Source organism: Maylandia zebra, linkage group LG12 (genome assembly GCF_041146795.1).
Source record: "Maylandia zebra isolate NMK-2024a linkage group LG12, Mzebra_GT3a, whole genome shotgun sequence".
NCBI classification, from domain to species: domain Eukaryota; kingdom Metazoa; phylum Chordata; class Actinopteri; order Cichliformes; family Cichlidae; genus Maylandia; species Maylandia zebra.
Genome location: NC_135178.1, coordinates 35598606 through 35617581, shown reverse-complemented (window position 1 = coordinate 35617581; position 18976 = coordinate 35598606). Strand labels below are relative to the sequence as shown.

The following is an 18976-nucleotide window of genomic DNA, read 5'->3' as shown; positions in this document are numbered from 1 at the left end:
CCCTCCTTGAAAGAGGCGGCTCCATCTGTCTTAATGACTGAAAATGGGTATATTCACAGCCAGCAATTATAACCATTTTCTCATATAAATAAATAACCTAACAGGCAATTAAACACAGGGACCACATTGTTTAAGTTCAGGCAGACTTGTAATTCAGGTTGGCTGCGTGAGTGACTAATTACAGCTGGGAAACAGAGGCATTTTTCATTGCGCCATTCAAAGGTTCAGTTTGATACAACAATAGTTGAAGCTGTTTAATTCACATTTATTGTCTCCGTGTTTTACGTCCCTCGGCAGTCTTCATGCTCTCTCAGTTTTTACTGTATTTCTACCCAGCAGAATATTCAAATGTCTCAAATCTAAAGTATGCATATGCTCAGACAAACAGTCTAATTAGTCCACAACACGGAAAACAACATGGGAAATGTGTAAAATGTAATATCCTGGAGTAGCCGATTGTTTTATTAATCTGAGTACCCAGTGCGCCCAGTAGGGAAAAAAAGATCTGCACTAAATGATTTAATTTATGCAGTAAATTCACAAAAAACCACACTCATTAATCATATTCACAAGCGTGTATGCTGGTGTCGACCAATTCAAACAATAGACTGAGAATATTCTAAAAATAAATACATTATTCTATTCAGTTCTGTTGTTTTTGTTCACGCTGCTTTTTCCTAATCAGCATTTCAGCAAATCCAGTCACTCCTTCACTCTCATGAACCGTTTACCTGCATCCAACCAAAACTTGCCCACATTTAGCAGAATTAGGACTATGAACAAACATCTTGTCCCTTCATTTGATTTGACTTGATTTCATGACCGTTTCGTCATAACCACGTGTTAGTAAACAACAAGCCTTTAAAACAGGGGTGTCAAACATAAGGCCCAGGGGCCAGAATTTGCCTGCCAAATCCCCCAGTCTGGCCCAATCTGAAGGAGAGCATAGAATTTGGACTTTAACTGTATTTTAACAGCATTTACTTCTGGGAAAGACCTCCGCCATTTCCATTCATATCACACTAAAGTAATTATGTAGTAGACAAATAAAAATAATTTCATGAAAACAATTTTATTATTTCTGTCATTACTGGAGAATTGCATGCAATAGTATGCCCATGATGGTCCGTAACAGATATATTCATGTCTGAATAGAAACTGATTTAAACAAGGTTAGCTCACTAAATTAACATGCCGATGTGATAAATTCACATGTCACGTGTTCGGTTATTAACCCTGGCTCCTTTTTCCTCCCTGCCAGTGATCTGAACATCCCAACTGAGTTCGGTTTGTGGCTAAAAATAGAAAAGGGGGAAAAAAGATCACAACCTCCTTTTCTTTCATTCGCTCTCATTTTTTGCTGGAACTGTAAATCATCCTTCAAGCCTATTAATCATGGCTGTACACCGGCCCAGAGGTCCGTAGCCTCTTTTCTGATTGGGCAGTTCATACCTGAGGGGCATAACCAGAAGTCGTGCAGTGTTCAGGTCTCATGGGGAAAGATGTCAGCTTCTTATTTTGCTTTGATCTGACCCAGATGAGTTATTTGAAATTGATGAAATACGTTTCAAAGTTTCATACTTAGCAGTAAAATCTATTTTCCTAACTTTCGAATATGATGCCATAGGTGTGTTAACCTGTGTGGGGCTGCATACAGGTTAATACACGGCAAGGACGCCGTGATAGTTTTGAGATAAAAAATCTCCTTTGTGACTCCTTCAGTGAGGAGCCTGCAGCCTAACTGTTCGTCTCAGCTTGGACACATTAATAATTGTATTATAATCTCATGCATTTATAATGTTTGTAATAATATACGAAAATGTGAGACACTGTTAGAGTCACACATTACGTTCGGTCCCATTCATTTTGTCACCGCGAAATAGGATCAGTCCTAAGTGAGCGTTTCCTTAACTTAATATTTTAATTAAATATTTTAAAATATGTTTCGAGCCGTTTCTAAGCATGTGGAGATAATATAAACTAATTAGATAACTCTGTTTCCTGTACTCCTACAGTAAATCTCACACTGTAACAAATTTCATTGTTAAATTGGGGTTACCAGATAACATTAGCCTGTTATTTTATGGCTCACTTGGTGTTTTATTGCCTAACATTGACAGAGTAATGATACAGCCTAAACATGAACAGTTCTTTTTCTTAAAACTGTGTATCCACCTGAGCCTCAGTCATGGCCCATTACTGTTGTGAGGTGGAGTGTAAAGCAGGACCAAAATGCAGGACACAAAGGCAGTCAGTGTTAGACAAAAGCAAGATATTTATTGGCTGTTTGCAAAGCCAGTGAGTCAGTACACAAAACAACAATCCAAAAAGTTAACGGGGAATTACAGAAAACAGGAAGCAGAGAGCATAGACAAACAATTTGACAAGGAAAAAGAGGGAGACTGAACCGTTTGTACACCGCGGGCCGGCTGGGAAAGGAAATAAACAAAAGACAAAAACTAAACCAGGAGACAAGAAGACTCAGTCATCAAAGAAACAGAATCAGAGGGAACAGACAGGGTAACACTGAGGGAACCAAACACACAAGACATAACAAACACTAGCACTCGAACTGTGAACTATCAAAACTCAAACAATCCAATAAAGCTAAAGCTCAACCTACTTAAACAATACTGAAAACACAGGATCACGAAACAACGTCTTTTACCCAAAAAAACGTGACGTAAAAACAGAAATCAAAGACTCAACAATGTCACAAGAAATCAAACTGACGTTTAAAACAATAAAGAAATCATGAACCAGATTCAAACATGGTACATGAAGTCATTTCAGTTTAACATAGTTTGGATCATTGATGTGCTGCTCAGGGTTTAGAACTGTTGCTAATTTTCAACCCTTGTCCCTTGTTGTGCTTTTACAAGATTCACCAAATATCAGTAACAGAATTAAAACCAATAAAACAATTAAATCAGGAATCCAAACACAAAAATCAAAACTTCAAACCCTAGAATAACAGTGAAAAACATACATACTGTACATATTCACCAAGAATCCAAAAACCTAAATACAGACAAAAAATCCTGAAACAGTTTCCAGATAAACCTCAGCACAGCTGTGTGGAAGCAACACTGATAAATTACTAATCATGTTTTTGTGTTTGCCAAAGAAAAATAAATAATGTAATCAATCAAAAAAAAAAAATATATATCAGATACAGGTGGGAATCACCATACATCCCACGATACGATATTATTGCAATTTTTTAAAAATATTTTGCGATATTCAGATTCTGTACATAAAGTTAAACTTTATCAATATTCATTTTATCTAATAACAAAGTCTCACACTCAGTCTTTCTCTCATTTCAGTCAGTTTTATTGTTGACAAACTGAACAGTTTGTATTACAGTCTAGTCCAACTTAACTGAATGCAACCATCTGGTACAATTATAGCTATTCTAAACTATGCAATTTGTGAAAACTATGCAGCCCATTCAGCAACTGAAGAATTTGAAAGTAAATTAAAACAAAATATAATTTTACATTAAATAAAAAAGTTTTAAACTTAATTAAAATAAAACATGTTTATTGCTGCCAAATAAAGAGTTAAACACATTTGGACTTGAAGGAATGTCAGGATTCTTGCTCAGAAAAAGGAGCTGATCAACATGCTCTGAAGTCGGAGCATGTTTCAGTCCACAAAAACGTTTTTGTAACAAAATATCGATTTCTGCTGTCCCTGTATCGATACATTATTAGCAAACAAAATATCACGATACTACACAGTATCGATTTTTTTCCCCCCACCCCTAATATCAGAAAGCATTTACAGTATGTAACCTTATATTATTGTTTGAAAAACTCTCCCAAGGCCTACTGTGACGTGACTCCTTACAGGGGCTGAGATGATTAATAACTGCATGGATGCTACATAAATAAGCACACCATTAAAAGAGCTGTTTACCCCAAAATAAAATGTTTTATTTTCTTCTGGTGCTATCAAGCCGTTTAAGTTATTTTGGTGCGAGTTGCAAAGTTTTGGAGATATCAGCTGTACAGATTCAAAAAAAAAAAAAAAAAAATCAACTTAAGTGTCTCTTCAGAAATCTTGACCCATTTACTTAAAAAGAAAAATATAAACGTTGTTTTGAGCAGTTTCACCTAAAATCTATTTTCTTTCTACTAAACAAGTACTTTTTAAACCTCTTAATCACCACCTTATCATTGCTTAATCGGTTTTGATTATCAAAATTAGGAACGGTTGAATTAATCTGATGCCATTTGGAGCTTTATTGTCTTAAATAAAGAGTCTTATGATTGAAAGTTGGCAGAGTTAGGTGGATTACAGTGAGGCACTGCCTTTTTAGTGTGTGTCAGGGTGTGAAATGACTAAAACTCATCAGCCAAATGTCTGTAATGTTGGCAAGTTGGCTTATTTTCCAGGCTATGGCACATGACCAGCCTCAGGTGGAGGTCAAGCTTGTACAAACAGTAAAATTGGCAGTTATTTTTTTGCCCTCTTACACTTTTATAAAGCAACAGCACAACAACAACCGTGTCTAATATTAACACATCTGCAGTTTTCCAGAGTGAGGCTTTTCTCATTAGGTGTTTGTCATTATCGGGGCGGTGTTGTATGGTTAAGTGCGCCTGGATCCACACCTCTGGATCAGTTGTTTTAATACAACTGTTAATCAATGCTGCAGTTTTTTAATTTTGTGCCTCAGGGACTCTGGCTCGTCACGCTTGTGAGAAAATTAAAGTACAGCGCGAGAGCGTCGAGGCAGCGTTCTGTAAACAGCAGCTTGGATCAAAGTGTATGATTTCTGAACCTGCCCTATAGTGTGGGCTTATCCTCAAGACGAGACAAAAGCTATTCTGGTTCACTCAAGGCAAAGAAGAAAGATTCCTGTAAGCAGTCATGAGTTCTGTGCTGTATTAAAATATACTTCTTTGTTTTCACTAATATTCAGGAACTAATTTTTTGCAGGAAGAGTGGAGAATACCGTCATGGTCTCAATGCAAGATAGTGTTTGGGCGTGGACTGTCCTGTGTTATTGTTACAGTCAATGCAACTCTTAAACTGATATCTTTAAGTGAGAAGCATTTCGTGCCTGCAGCTTGTTGTTGTTAAGACTCTTCAGAGAGTACAAAATCCAGGTGAAAACCAAGGAAATAACAAACAAACTGATCTTTAACCCCAACCAAGAATGTTTTATTGTCCAAAAAGTTTCACTGCTTCACTCTCGCTGAGTCGACTTAACCTAAATGATTAACTTTATTGACTAATTCTAACCAAGTTTTATTCCCTAAACATTACTGCCTAAACCTGCCTAAGTAGTTCTTAATGCCTATAAACCTAATGCTACAACCACATTAGAGAAAACAGAGACCCTGTATGGGCTCAAATTGTGGTCATAAATATTTTGTACTTCAGGATTTGTATGTGTACAAAGAATTTGTGTGTGGACTTAGCCAAAAAATACGTGTGAAACTCTGCACTCAAGTTTCAAGTTACAAGTAGGAATTTTGACCCTATTTTTCTTCCTTTCATCTGATTGGTCAATGTCATGTCAATCACAAATTTAACAATCCAATCAGAGAATAGATGGGTTTGGCTGTCGGAGGGGCGCTTTTTTTTTTTTTTTTTTTGCTAATTGCTAACTAAAAGCCAAGGATCCAGAATTTGTTGCACTGGCTGCTGAGCTCTGTGGGGCTCCTTGTCGTTTCTATCTCTGACCTTTTTCTGAACAGAAACTCAGAGTTTGAGTTTCTGTTTTTTTTTTTTTATCTTCAAATGTTCAATAAAAACATGTATCGCTAATTCATAACGAAGAAAGCTTTGTAACTATCCCCACTAGTGAAGACTGTCATTTCCACAGCACTAAAGGAAAACGCTGGGCTGGCATGTAAAAGGGCATTTATTCTGCCATGACCTGATGCTCCATAAATCACCCCTCCAATAGCCAAACCCATCTCCTCTCTGATTGGATTGTTAAATTTGTGATTGACATGACATTGGCCAATCAGATGAAAGGAAGGAAAATAGGGTCAAAATTCGTACTTGTAACTTGAAACTTGAAACTTGAGTGCAGAGTTTCACACGTATTTGTTGGCTAAGTCCACACACAAATCTTTTTTTACACACACAAATTCTTTTTACACATACAAATCCTGATTTACAAGTACAATATATTTATGACCACAATTTGAGCCCATAACTCTGGCTTCAACCAAAGAAGTGTGACCGTGACCAATAAATTTGCAATCTCGTTGCGTTTGGTTGCTCACAGTCAGTTGCCATCTTTAACCTCCTAAGACCTCAACTCTTCCACGGCATGCATTTTTAATTTGTCTTTGATATTTGGGCATATTGGGACCTGATGAATATAAAAACAAAGAATTTCCAGATCTTTTTTTCTTTTTTACCTGATTTTTGTTTCTGACAAAAATGAGATCCACATATGAGGATATTCGTTTAAAATTTCAATAGAACAGTGGCAGTATAATGTCCTCGTAAGTGGATATCAGGCCCTTGTAGAGCAAAATTTAGTATTTTGGTCTAGACAACACAAAATGTGATGTCCACATATGTTGTCACCAGGCCCTAGGAGGTTAAAGCAACTTTGGTCTGTTAAGGTGGTGATAAAATGGCAATTAGAACAAGTCAGTCTGTTTTCACAACTGTAAATCTGTTGGCGTATGCATATATAAAAATTCACATGAACTATTTACATTCAAAGTCAAGGCAGAACGTCATCGACTTTAAAAAGAAATTCACAGATTCCTCCATAAGTAGTGACTTGGTTGCTGCAAGATGGCGATTTAAGTAAGTAAGTAAGTAATACTTTTTTTATATAGCACCTTTCTAGATAAAAGATCCAAAAGCATAAAACAAAACAGACGACAGTTAACAAAATGCAATTCTAAAAAGATGTGGTTCCTGATAGACGATTTCACAAATGTTGCCAAGGGACCAAGAGCATTTATTATCTTAGCTATGTGTCTATCAGGGGCACATACAAGGATTTCAGCCTTTCCTTCGTTAAGTTGTCAGCCATCCAAACTTTAATGGAATCTAAGCACTCATTCAAAATCTGTAGCTTAGAAACATCTTGGGGCTTAAAGAAATGTATACCTGGATATCGTCTGCGTAGCAGTGGCAGCAAATGTCCTCAAAGGGGCTCAAAACATGCTGGAGGGAAAGTAGATATATTAAGAACAATAAAGGCCCCAGCACAGAGCCATTTTGGCACACCATAGTACAGGGACGTGGAAGATGACCTGTATTTAGAAACTGCCACAAAAAAGTTACATTCATACAGATATGATGAGAACCACTCTAAAGCAGATCCAGTTACACCAACCCAGTATTTTGGATGATCTGATATCCTCGTGTCGGTGTTGTTCCCACATCATCATAATAAATGTTTTTCCAGGTTCAACATTGCAAGTGACCAATCACATTGTTGTGACGTCCCCCTTTTGTGCCTTTGAAAAATACCGCCTTAAAAAATCTACTTCACTTGCGAGAAGAGAAACCGCTTCTGTCCGCCGATCCAGGAACTTGAATTCTTTGCATTTCAGGATACTTTCCTTTAATAAACGGTAAGCATTATACATATTGTCCTTACAGAGGCGGTTTCTCTTCTCGCAAGTGAAGTAGATTTTTTCAAGGCGTTTGTTTTTTTCCGAGGTCGCGGATGACGTCAGCAGAAGCTGATTGGTTACTTGCAATGTTGAACCTTGACGAGGGAACAACACCAACACAAGGATATCAGATCGTCCCAGTATTTTAGCCTTTCAAGTAGGATGCGATGGTCAATGGTGTCAAAGGCTGACGTGAGATCCAACATCAGCAGAATTGCAAAGTGGCTCTCAGCTGACTCAGACTGCAACCAGTGGGCAACCAGTGGGTGGAGTCTACTGTTGATCTCTCCTGCAAAGAGATAAAATTCAAATGAGTTGGACCCATCAGTGCAGACACTTAGATTGATTTGACCATGTTGGCTCAAAGATGAAGTAATTGGAGTTGGTCTAAACTGGACTTCAAGTATTTAGAGACCGACTGATTTCTACCAGGTGTGATAAATAAATGTGTTCCACTAAAGAAAAGATCTGGTGTCCACAAACAAACACACGGCTGTTTGTGCAAGTTTTTCACAAACTGCCAGGGGACTATGTTCAAATACATGGAGAAGTTTCGTAAAACAGGAGAGCCCAGCTTAATAAAGATATCAACACTTGGCTGGTACTCATATTTGTCACGGTGAGTGAAGTGAGCCGTGTGGAGATAATGAAGTAGGATCCAAACGCAGGCACTTTTAAAGGTGTGAAGGTGGTTTATTGAAAGTAAAGTACAAAATAGAAGAACGGTAAACTGGACTGCAGACTATCTGAACTGGGAACAACTAAACTACAAAACATGAACCAGTACACGAACATGAAGAAGGATGGGCGGAGGTAAGTGATGACGGACAGCAGGAAGAACACGCGGATGAAATCTGATGGATACACAGACGGACCAGCGACTACAACAACAGAAGACACGACTTAAATATACTCAGAGAAACACAGGGAGATTACACACAGCTGGGAGTAATTAACGAGACGAGACAAGGGAGGTAAAACTGAATACACTCACATGAGACGCAGACCTTCACAATAAAACAGGAAACAAGAGATCGCTACACAAGGACGCAGACTAGACACTGAGAGACAGACAGAATATAACACATGGAACTCAATGCTAAACACGAGACATAAATCCTGAAACGCGAATAAACAGAAACATGGAATTCTAATAATAATAATCATCATCATCATCATAGCACCCGAAAAACACAACAATCATTCAAAAATAACCAAAACATCAGAACTCAAATCCTGGGTCGAACCGACCCAGAACCGTGACAATATTAGTCGGTAAAGCCGTCAGCGGGCCAGAACTTGCACCGCTAAATGTCTTAGCCTCCCATTTTCATACTTGACTTCCTCTCTCTTAAACTCTTATTTTTGCACATAGCTTCAGTTGTGGGATGAAAAGGGAGGTCAAAAAGTGAGACTGAGTGGCAGATGGAAAGGAAATGGATGGGTGAGAAAGAAAGAAGCTATAAAGGACAATGAAGTCGGGGAGAGGGTGTAACGAGTGGTACTAGAGTAAGAAAAGAGATGGACAGAGATATATAGAACAGTAGATCCTGGCTTACTGACAGCCTTATTGGCCGTTAAGTCTCATCTTCATTTTTCTCATGTTATCGTCCCACTCTCCTGTCCTCACAATCGCTCTAGCTCTTCGTGCTTTGAGTCTTTTCTTGTCCTTTCTCTTGTGTTTTCTTCTTTCTTCTTTTTCTCTTCCATCTGCAGTTGTCACATTAATCAGATCCCTCAGTCACATTTCCTCAAGCTTCACGCACTTCATTTACTCAATGCATTCACATAATGAATGGAGCAATCACAGTGCAATCAAGTGCAAGCAACCTCGCTTATTGTTTAACAAGAGACTGCATGCATTTGCTTGTTCTGCAATCCAGATACGACAGTGTTATTATTGCTGTATTCCCCCGAATCTGTAGTTTCAGGAGATGGCCGTATTAATTTTTAAGAGGTTGGCTTTTAAAGGGCAGGTATTTTTCCAGAAGAAACCTGGGCATATAAAAAGCTGTAGCAAAACTTTAACACAGGACAGTGAGGGGAGTTTTTGTTTGTTTGTTTTAAATATAAATTTTATTTTAAGATGAGATTCTGCAGTTTTTTCGTGTCACAGAAAACGTCGCTGCAGAAGAAAACAACTTCTTTTAGAAAATAAAAAATTACCAGTTTTTACGCCATGAGTGTTTTGATTTAGCCTTAAAGAGCAATGAAAAATATGTATGTAGGTAAAATGAATGACACTCAGTATACTTTAAAATACTTTATCAAATACTTTTTAAAATAATTTGTGATCCTACTAATACTTTCTGATACAATTTTCTGGGTGACGGTAGTTTTATAGTCCATTTTTATGGGTGCAAGACTGAACACTTTGCCAAAGAGATGCAGAAACACATTTTCACTGTCAAATGAAAGAGATTACATCTGACTTGAGACCAGCATCTATGAGGTGCATATGCCTGATGGATCCCTCTGCATACTGATAAACAGACCAGTTTTCTAAGGCGTGCATGCCCTATTTACACAGAAAGGGGCCAGACAGCTTTTATTTATTTATTTATTTTACATAAAACTGCTAGTATGCTGGAATCAGTCTAGCATCAGCACTGATTTTGCCTGTACCAGCTGGTGTTTGCGTAGTCATTTTTTCCTTACATAGTGCTCTTTAGTCTTTAGACCTAAACTTACCCATTTTACCCATAGCCTGTGAAAAACCTCCAGGGGCCCGTTCTTCGTACCTCGCTAAGTAGGTTAGCTGGATTAGATTGTTGACGATTTCGCGTGATCCTGGATCAGTCGGTTCCCCGAAGCTCATCCGGGACTTGCTGTCATAGCAACAGAGCCGTAAGCGTAAACCTGCTCGGGAGCAGGTTTACTTTATGTAAACAGGATTAGATCGTGGCCACGCAGGTATGTCCGCTTCATTTATACGAAAGCAACAGCGATATTCCACCACTGTTTCACCATAAATAAATAACATCAATGTAACTAAAGACAATGCAGCACCTGATCCATTTATTGATTTCACACAGGTCATTTCCTAAAAAAGGGAAATGTACTATTAACATTCTATTACATGTATGTGATTATTACAGATGTAATTCATATTTCAGAGTAGCAATTGTAAATTACTTCGTGTAATCAAGATGAGAGACCACGGCTATAAAAGCGAAGGTGGATTTGGGAAGCCTGTCGCAGCCATGTCCTGTCCGTATACGCGAGCCACCCATTGCGGAAGGTGCAAGATTGATAAGGAGAGTCCTCAGAATCCAGCGTATATTGCGGGACAGACAGGATCCTTTAGCTCAGCGCGACAGTGTGCTCATAGAGAGATATCGATTTTCCCGTGAGGGTATTATTCACTTAACCAACTTGTTGACGAGGGGGTGCAGGACCACCACCTGTCTTTTTTTCCTCTGCCCTTTTCTTGGTTGCTGTTATAAACAAACAGATTATTCCAGGGTCTCTTTCCAAGAGACTAAAAGCAATATAAGTGATAAATATTACCATTCTGTAGAATATTCTTATATTTCACTTTTACCTATTCCCATGTTCTAGTGGGTCCTGTCGTGGCTCTAATGTGAAAGAGGATAAAATATAACATATTATAATATAATGTAATGTAATATAATATTGGATAATATAGTGTAATATAATAAATCTACCCTACCGCCTACTGGTGTTGGCCAGAGGGGCCGATGGCGCGATATGGCAGCCTCGCTTCTGTCAGTCTGCCCCAGGGCAGCTGTGGCTACAACCGTAGCTGCCTCCACCAGTGTGTGAATGTGAGAGTGACTGAATAGTGGCATTGTAAAGCGCTTTGGGTGCCTTGAAAAGCGCTATATAAATCCAATATATTATTATTATTATTATTAAATTACCTACGAGTTTGATTTGTCAGCAACTTTCTGCCAGCCCTCGCTCCTTGCTTTTGCAGCCTTTGCAGTGTTCCCTTGCGTTCTGATTAAACTCTGAAACTCCTGAAATCCCTCACTCAGGAGTTCTTGCTCTGCTGCCGAAAAATACCGAGCCGAGCGCACTCCTTCGACATTTTCGCCGACCAATCAGAGGGTTGCCGATCAATGTTTCTACTATCGATGCGTAGCCCCTTTTACTACACCCAGTGATGTCACATTACTGCGTCCAGCTGTAGTAATCGTCAACAGCAGGTGTGTTCGGGGAACCGGATTAGCGAGCTCACGGTTAGCGCGATGATTTGATCTTGGATGTGTCATTTGATCTTGGATGTGTCATTTGATCTTGGATGTAGTAAGCGACGTACGAAGAACGGGCCCCAGTTTCACAGGACTTGTGATGCAATCCCAAACAAGAGCTTACTATTTTGTCTTAAACCGTGACTCACAGCCCTCACAGCGGTGTACAAGCACCTTCTCATTCATTCATGGGTATCAAATTGTGCCACTTTTATCAAAGCTGTTGGTGTCATGTGTTGTATGGTGTGGGTGAGTGACGCACTCTGGAACAAGGGTTATGGAGCAGACATCGCACTCCTAAATCATCACATGCTCAAAGTCGTAAAGTATCTGTTGGCATCACATTCAAAGGCACGGAGGAAGTGTGTGAAATCATACCAGAATGTAACCAGACAGTTGCATCACTCATGAAAGGAAACCTGTTAGGTATCTTTAGCAGGCAAGTTCACATATTCAATAGAATTAAATTTTATTTATAGAGTGCCAAATTATGAGAAAGGTATAGACATTACAATAATACAGAGAAAGCCCCAACAATCAGATGTCCCCATGTGGGCAAGCACTTGGCAACAGTGGGAAGGAAAAACTCCCTTTTAACAGGAACCAACCAACCAGGCTCAGGAAGGGGCGGCTGTCTGCCCTGGCCGGTTGGATGTGAGGGGAAGGAGACAGGATAAAAGACTCTGGAAGAGCGACAAAGATTAAATATTAACCAGTGATTAAATAAATATACACTAAAAGTGTATATTTATTATATTTATTTTCTTACTCTTCTTATTTATTTATTTTTGTTTGTTTTTTTGTACTGATGTAACTGGAGCACGTCGTCTCATCTCTCTATATACTGTACTGCAGTGGTCCCCAACCCCCGGCACATGGACCGGTACTGGTCTGTGAGTCGTTTGGTACCGGGATGCAAGAGTTGAGGCTCGGGTGTGAAATGAATGGTTTTCAGGGTTTTTATCGTTATTTTTTTTAGTTTTTTTTAGTTTTTATCATTAACTCGGTTTCCCTGGGTCTTTTCCCATGTGTTATGAATAAATCTTTTTTTTGAACATCGTTTTATTTTGTTGTATTTATCCGCGACACCTTAAAGGCCGGTCCATGAAAATATTGTCGGGCATAAACCGGTCCATGGTGCAAAAAAGTTTGGGGACTGCTGCTGTACTGTATATAGTGGAGATGACAATAAAGTTTACTTTAACTTTGACTCTAAATTCAGAGTAGTGTGTAAGGACAGAGTGAAAAGATGCGAGTGAAGAAGAAATGCTCAGTGCATCATGGGAAGCGCCCAGGTGCCTTAGTCTGTTGTAGAGTAACTAATGCAGGATTCAAGCTCACCTGATGCAACCAGACCTGTATGCTTCATGAAAAAGGACATTTTTAAGTCCAATATTAAAAGTAGAGAGGGTTACTGTTCAGGTCTCTATTTTTGGACTTACAGAATCTGCTTATTCGGGTTTTTAGGTCTTCAGATTTCCTCCTAATATTTAGGTTTACATAGTGGCCTACACAGTGAAGAGTGACTTTTAAGTACCGTTAGTTGGCAAATGAATCAAACAGTCTAGCACTCATAAATACTTGGGAAAATGCTGGATCAATTGGGAACCAGAGTGGGCAGAGAAAGCACTTTAACTCTTGATCACAAAGTGCACCAGTGGAGTTGCTGGCAGACAGCAGACTGGTATTCAAAATCTCTCCACAGGATACATGTTAACCGAGTAAAATGTGCTACTGCTAACACAGTCTGACCGTAGAACCAAATGTAATGGATGGAAGTTATTAAAAAATAAATAAATTGTGTGTATGTGTGTGTGTGTCTCTGTGTGTGGTTTTGCATAGTTTAATGTGTCTGCCTCTGCAGAGTGTCAGTGCACAGGACTTTTTAATTTTTTTTAGATATAATTAGCATAAAATTAAATGTGAAAATGTGTGTGGAGTACCAAGTGCTCCTGCGTGCACCAACAGTATTTGTCCAGAGTTGCTGAATAAACTTGAATCTTGAATAAAATGGAATCCAATATCCAGATTTTTCCCAAAATGCACAGTTATTATTGAAATCCAAATCTCTGAGTTAAATGAACTTGATGTGTGTTTACAGTCCAGTGCCACGCAGACTGCCTGTCGTGCTCGGGAACGTCTGATCACTGTGACAGCTGCAGGGACCCACAGGCCTTACTTCATCTCGGCCGCTGCCTGTCCGTCTGTCCAGTGGGCTTCTACGCCGAAGGACGAGTATGTGCAGGTAGGACTCGCTTTCAAATCTACAGTACTGTTTCCATCCATAAAAGGGTAAGTAGCACCCAGGTGCTGCTAATCAATGTGCTTGTTTAAGTGATCATCAGCGAGCGTGAACGTCATCACTAAAAGCAGACGTTTGGGCCGTTTGCTGGAATCCTGAAAGCGACATTAGTTTAAGTACAGGATGATAAATATTATTGATTTCTGATTAGCTTTAAGTGTCACATTTTTGGTCACTTAGCTTGTATCAGTGGTGCGCTGCACACAGTCACAGTCATCATTTCTGTGTGTTTGTTATCACTGTTTAAGTTTCTTCTTCTTTTATTTTGTTTTACTTTGTGCATGTGGGCGAATATAAAGTTGTGAGTCTGAACTCACATTGTTGATAAGATTATCTCTCCCACTCGTTTTCCTTCTTCCTCTCAGACTTCTTTTAATCTTTCTGGGAATCTTTTTTTCCTTTAGCTTTTTATATTTCTACTTCCTCTTCTTCTTCCTTTTCCTCTTCTTCTACTTATGTGTGTCTGTGTGGGTGGCTGTGGTGGTTTCAAAAGGATTTAGCTGCTTTTTATTCTATAATGTTGAGATTTCCTATTAAAAACAACAGAAACCTCCACATTGCTTTGTTTCCCTTCTTCTCGTTGCTCTTGTTTCATTGTGCCGCTCACAGATACATGGTCTTAATGCATGTTTAATCACCCAGGTAAGGAAATCCCAAAAAGTTGATCTTTTCGTGGTATAGGTACACTTCACTGCACAAAATAACTGTCAGTGCTAAAGTTAAAGATGTTAAGGAGCTTGAAGTCTTTAATAAGACCATTTTTAGAAAATCATGGCGTAGCCTAATATAGTTATCTCAACAGTACTTTTGCATAGTCTTAGAAGACCCCAGCCAGCCTGTCAGGGAAGTCACTCACTGGATTTAATGAGTTACTTGGTTTCCTTTTAATGAGCTGCACATCCATTTTCCTTTGCTTTCCACTACAGCAGCGAGGACTAAAATGTGACAAGCAGTCTTGCAACTCACGTGTGAAGTGAAAATTTATTTTGGAAGTGACTGACAGCCACTGGTTCCCCTTTCTCCCGTCTCTCCCCTGCAGCCTGCCAATCATCCTGTGCCACCTGTTCCAGCAGGTGGGATTGTCAGTCCTGCGGCTCCAGGCTGCCCCTGCTGAACCCCGATAGGAGTCAGTGCCTGGCTTCCTGTCCACCTGGTTCCTATCAGCACGACCCAACACACTGTCGCTGTGAGTATCACAGGAGTTCATGTGCCCTATAGCGGCTTCTGGATTGCGGTGGTCAGCATGTTGCTTTGACTGGGATCCACCCGTGAACACCAAGAGAGATGGATTTCCCCAGCTGCTAATAGCGAGCAGTTTAACAGTAAGATGCAGTTGGTGTTTTTGGTGCCTGAGATAAACTGTCTGGGAGTATTTTCCACTGGATTGAGTCTGAATATTTCATAGACTGATGAGGCAGGGAGTTCTCTCTAGGGCTGTTGTGTTATTGCAGTTGTGGCTAAGAGTCTGGAAAGAGGTGCAAGTCATTGTCTGGAGGCACAGGAGCACCAAATGTACTCACATATTGTACAGACATAATAGGTCCTGCATTTTATTAGATATCTGCTGATCTTTTGCTGCACATTGGCTAAATCTCCCCTGGGGATTGGATAGAAAAGTTTGTAAAGTTTTGCAGTCTTTAGATAAAAGTACAAAATGTGCTTCCACTCGTATATATTTCTTCCTCTATTTGCTCCTTTCCTTTCTGTTAGTCATCAAAAGAACATGAAGAAAACTGAATCGTGTATGAACATTTATTAGGAAATGAAATTACTTGAAAATCGTTGCATCTTAGGCTTTAAACTTTTATTGTAATATCAACCCGGTAAAATCTGAATGTGTTGAATTATGCTGCACATGCTGCCTCCTGTCAATCAGTTAACACACATAAAAGAAAAATAGTAATAACAGCCAAAAAACATGTTAAAACACAACAGTCTTCAGTTCCAAAGTTAATTTCCAGTGGTGCATGAGAAAAACTGCACAAAAATGAAGCATAGGACACAACTTTACACATTTGCTCAGTGTTCATTTCCCAGTTTCATTGTGCCAGACTTGACGTTTCAAATGTTTTGCCTGCATCAACCTTCATGTGTGTCATCCCCACCTGGTGAACCATCCCACCTTCAGATGAAAACACCTGAACGGCGACATGGAAACAACTAAACAAACCAATTTCATTTCACAAAAAAAAAAAGAACTGCACACGTAAAATTGTGAACTCTTTTGAATTTCTGTGAAGCAGAAAAAGTATTTGACCACAAGTTGGGAAAATTAACTGAAGTCTTCTTAAAGCAACAACTTCAAGCAGATATTTCGTGTTGCAGTTCGTGAAACCTCCACAGTGCTTATGCAGTACCTTTGGATAAGTTGTCCTGGTTTGCTGTTGGTTTGATGTTGTTGCTGCTTTGAACTCCTGTACACAGGTGGGCTTTGTTGATGGAAAGAAATTTCTGCAGGTGTTTTGCTGCTCTTTGTGTGCTCTTTTTCACATTTTTGATAAGGGCCTCCCTCCGAGAAACAGTAACAGGACTCCAGAATACCTTCAAATTGTAGAAAGTCTGTCTCACGCTGATCTTAGAAATGCTTCTCCTGCCATCTCCATGCATCTCTAAACTATTCTGAAAGCTGTCAAGATCAAGACGTGGTCTTTCTAAAGAAGACTGACTAGCTAAATGATAAATGCATTTATTTATAGGGTAGGGGCGGCACTACTACTCCCAGTCTCACCTAAATAATGGGAATGCGTGACTTTGTGTGGATTTGAAAAAGCTGTTGTTAGAGGGAACATACTTACTCACGAACTGCGAAGGGAAATGTATTGCTGTTAATTATGAGTAATGACGCTCATTCCAAAGGTCAATAAACTTTTCAGCCCAATTAATACAAATGTCAGAAAAAAACTGATACCGATTCCAACCTGTGACAAGAAAACATTAAGTTTGTGTTTTCTTGCTTATAAACTTCGTGACTTCTTGCCAGCACGGAGATGCTTTGTAGAGTTGTTAAACTAAATTACTCCAGCTTTTAATGCCTGAGTTTTAATGGACTTAAAGCTTTTAATGCTAAATTGCTTTTAAAGTCAAAATTAGGTTCTGAATAAACTGGTAACAGAAAAGCTTTTGTCTGTTTTTCTTTTGTTATTCTTAAAGAGTTTATGCAGGATAGATGGATCGATCCTCTGCAGCAGCAGCATAAAGAATACAAATAAACTGGTATTACTCAGGCTCAGTTCTCTATACATGAGTGTCCCTATTAACTGTTACTGGACGTATCTATCTCAAAGGTCTCCCAACATTTCTAGTCCTGGGCCAATAAATAAAACCATGGCTCGGTGAGCGAAAACCCTGTGGGATTGCTAATACGCTCCGAAATGAGCTCCTCTATTGAGTGGAGGAGACCTGCGGGGACTCCTGGGGATGATGGGTAGAAATAGAGAGGTGTGGGTTAGTGAGCAGAGAGTAACCACAATGTGATTACGGTCTTCAGTTGTGCAGCTCGATTTCATACCTTAATGAATATTGTCAGGAGGATTTCAGACCTCCCAGTGCAAAAGCTCGTTGAACATCCTTAAATAGGTTAGACAGCAGCAGGCAGCTTTGTTTTACGCTGCTTCCACACGCGTACTGTATACAGTAGCAGCTATTGGACAAGCCCTCTGTGGGAATTGCACTACATGCATTTATGCAGCTCCTGTCCTGCGTCGTTGCCATTAGGTGTATAATTTGTAATTCGTGCATTAATCCAGAGTCTACAGTATGTTAATGCTGCAGGTATGTTCACAGCTGCTAATGTCTTTACCCTGCATGCATCCAGGTTTAATAATGTGCTCGAATACTCTCGAGTGTCTCAGCCATTTCTTTTAACCGCCAACTTGCTTTAATGACAGAAGCCCCCCCCCCCCCCTCCCCCTTTGTTTTTACCCAGCACACAGTTTTGTTTTGGAGAACAAAAGAGCGCCAGTGGAAAGTGGGACGCTGAATTATTGTGACTTTAAATCAGTGAATGCCTGCATTAAAGCTATTAAGGTGGATTTAGGCTGACTGAAGTCTCATACCAGCACTTGTTTAATGAGGAAAAAATAGAAGGAAGGGTTGAGGGAAGAAGCAGAGGAGATGGGAGCTGACAGAAGTAATGAGCGTGTGAGGTGTCTGGAAGGTGCCAGAGACATTTCTTGGCAGGAAGTCGAGACCACCCAGGACTCAGTGTGTCGCAGCAGGCCTCCCTGGGGGGATTTTTTTCCCACCTCCAGTCAGTTACTGAAAGCTTCATCCGCATGCATTCAAAGTTTTGGTGTAAATACTCGTGAGGAGCCTTGTGCTGACGCTATCGTACAACACCTGCCCCACATTTCTTCTTTTTTCTTATAATTGCACCGTGAGACTCAGTCACACTTGTAATGTTCACTTGTTTGGAAACGTACGCCGAGACCGAAAAACAGACACATCTGTCTTGTTCAGGTGCAGAGTACACAAAACCTGATTTCTTTCTCCCCATGGGTTTTTAACACTGTTTTGCGCTCCCTTTAAATTCCTCCTTTATTGCATTGTTTTGAACCTGAATGAGCTCTTCATCAAGTACAACAAAACTGTGTAATAAAGCAAGAATTTTAAGAGGAGCCGATAACAGGGTTACAAGTCCCAGCGGAGATAAAATCATAACGACATACAGCACTTCTGCAGATGCAATTACAGGAGGTCTCATTCCAAAGCATCAAAACACCATTAGCCTCTAAAGTCACATCTAAAGTTAGAGTCTGGATAAGTTTAAGAGTTAATCAGTGTGTTGCTTTACACCTTTTATTGTGCAGAAAGGGCCATTTCCAGATAATGTAGCACCTACTAGAAAA

At 39.6% G+C, this 18976-nt stretch overlaps 1 protein-coding gene across 2 annotated transcripts in view; it reads left to right on the top strand.

The window, feature by feature from the left end:
• The window catches only part of fras1 (Fraser extracellular matrix complex subunit 1), a 308187-nt gene that overhangs the window by 124838 nt on the left and 164373 nt on the right, over positions 1-18976 (top strand). For both annotated transcript variants that reach the window (XM_076891188.1, XM_012920358.4), the window contains exons 12-13: positions 13929-14072; positions 15169-15315. In XM_076891188.1, the coding sequence (XP_076747303.1) occupies positions 13929-14072; positions 15169-15315 (291 nt within the window). The remainder of the gene's footprint in view (positions 1-13928; positions 14073-15168; positions 15316-18976) is intronic.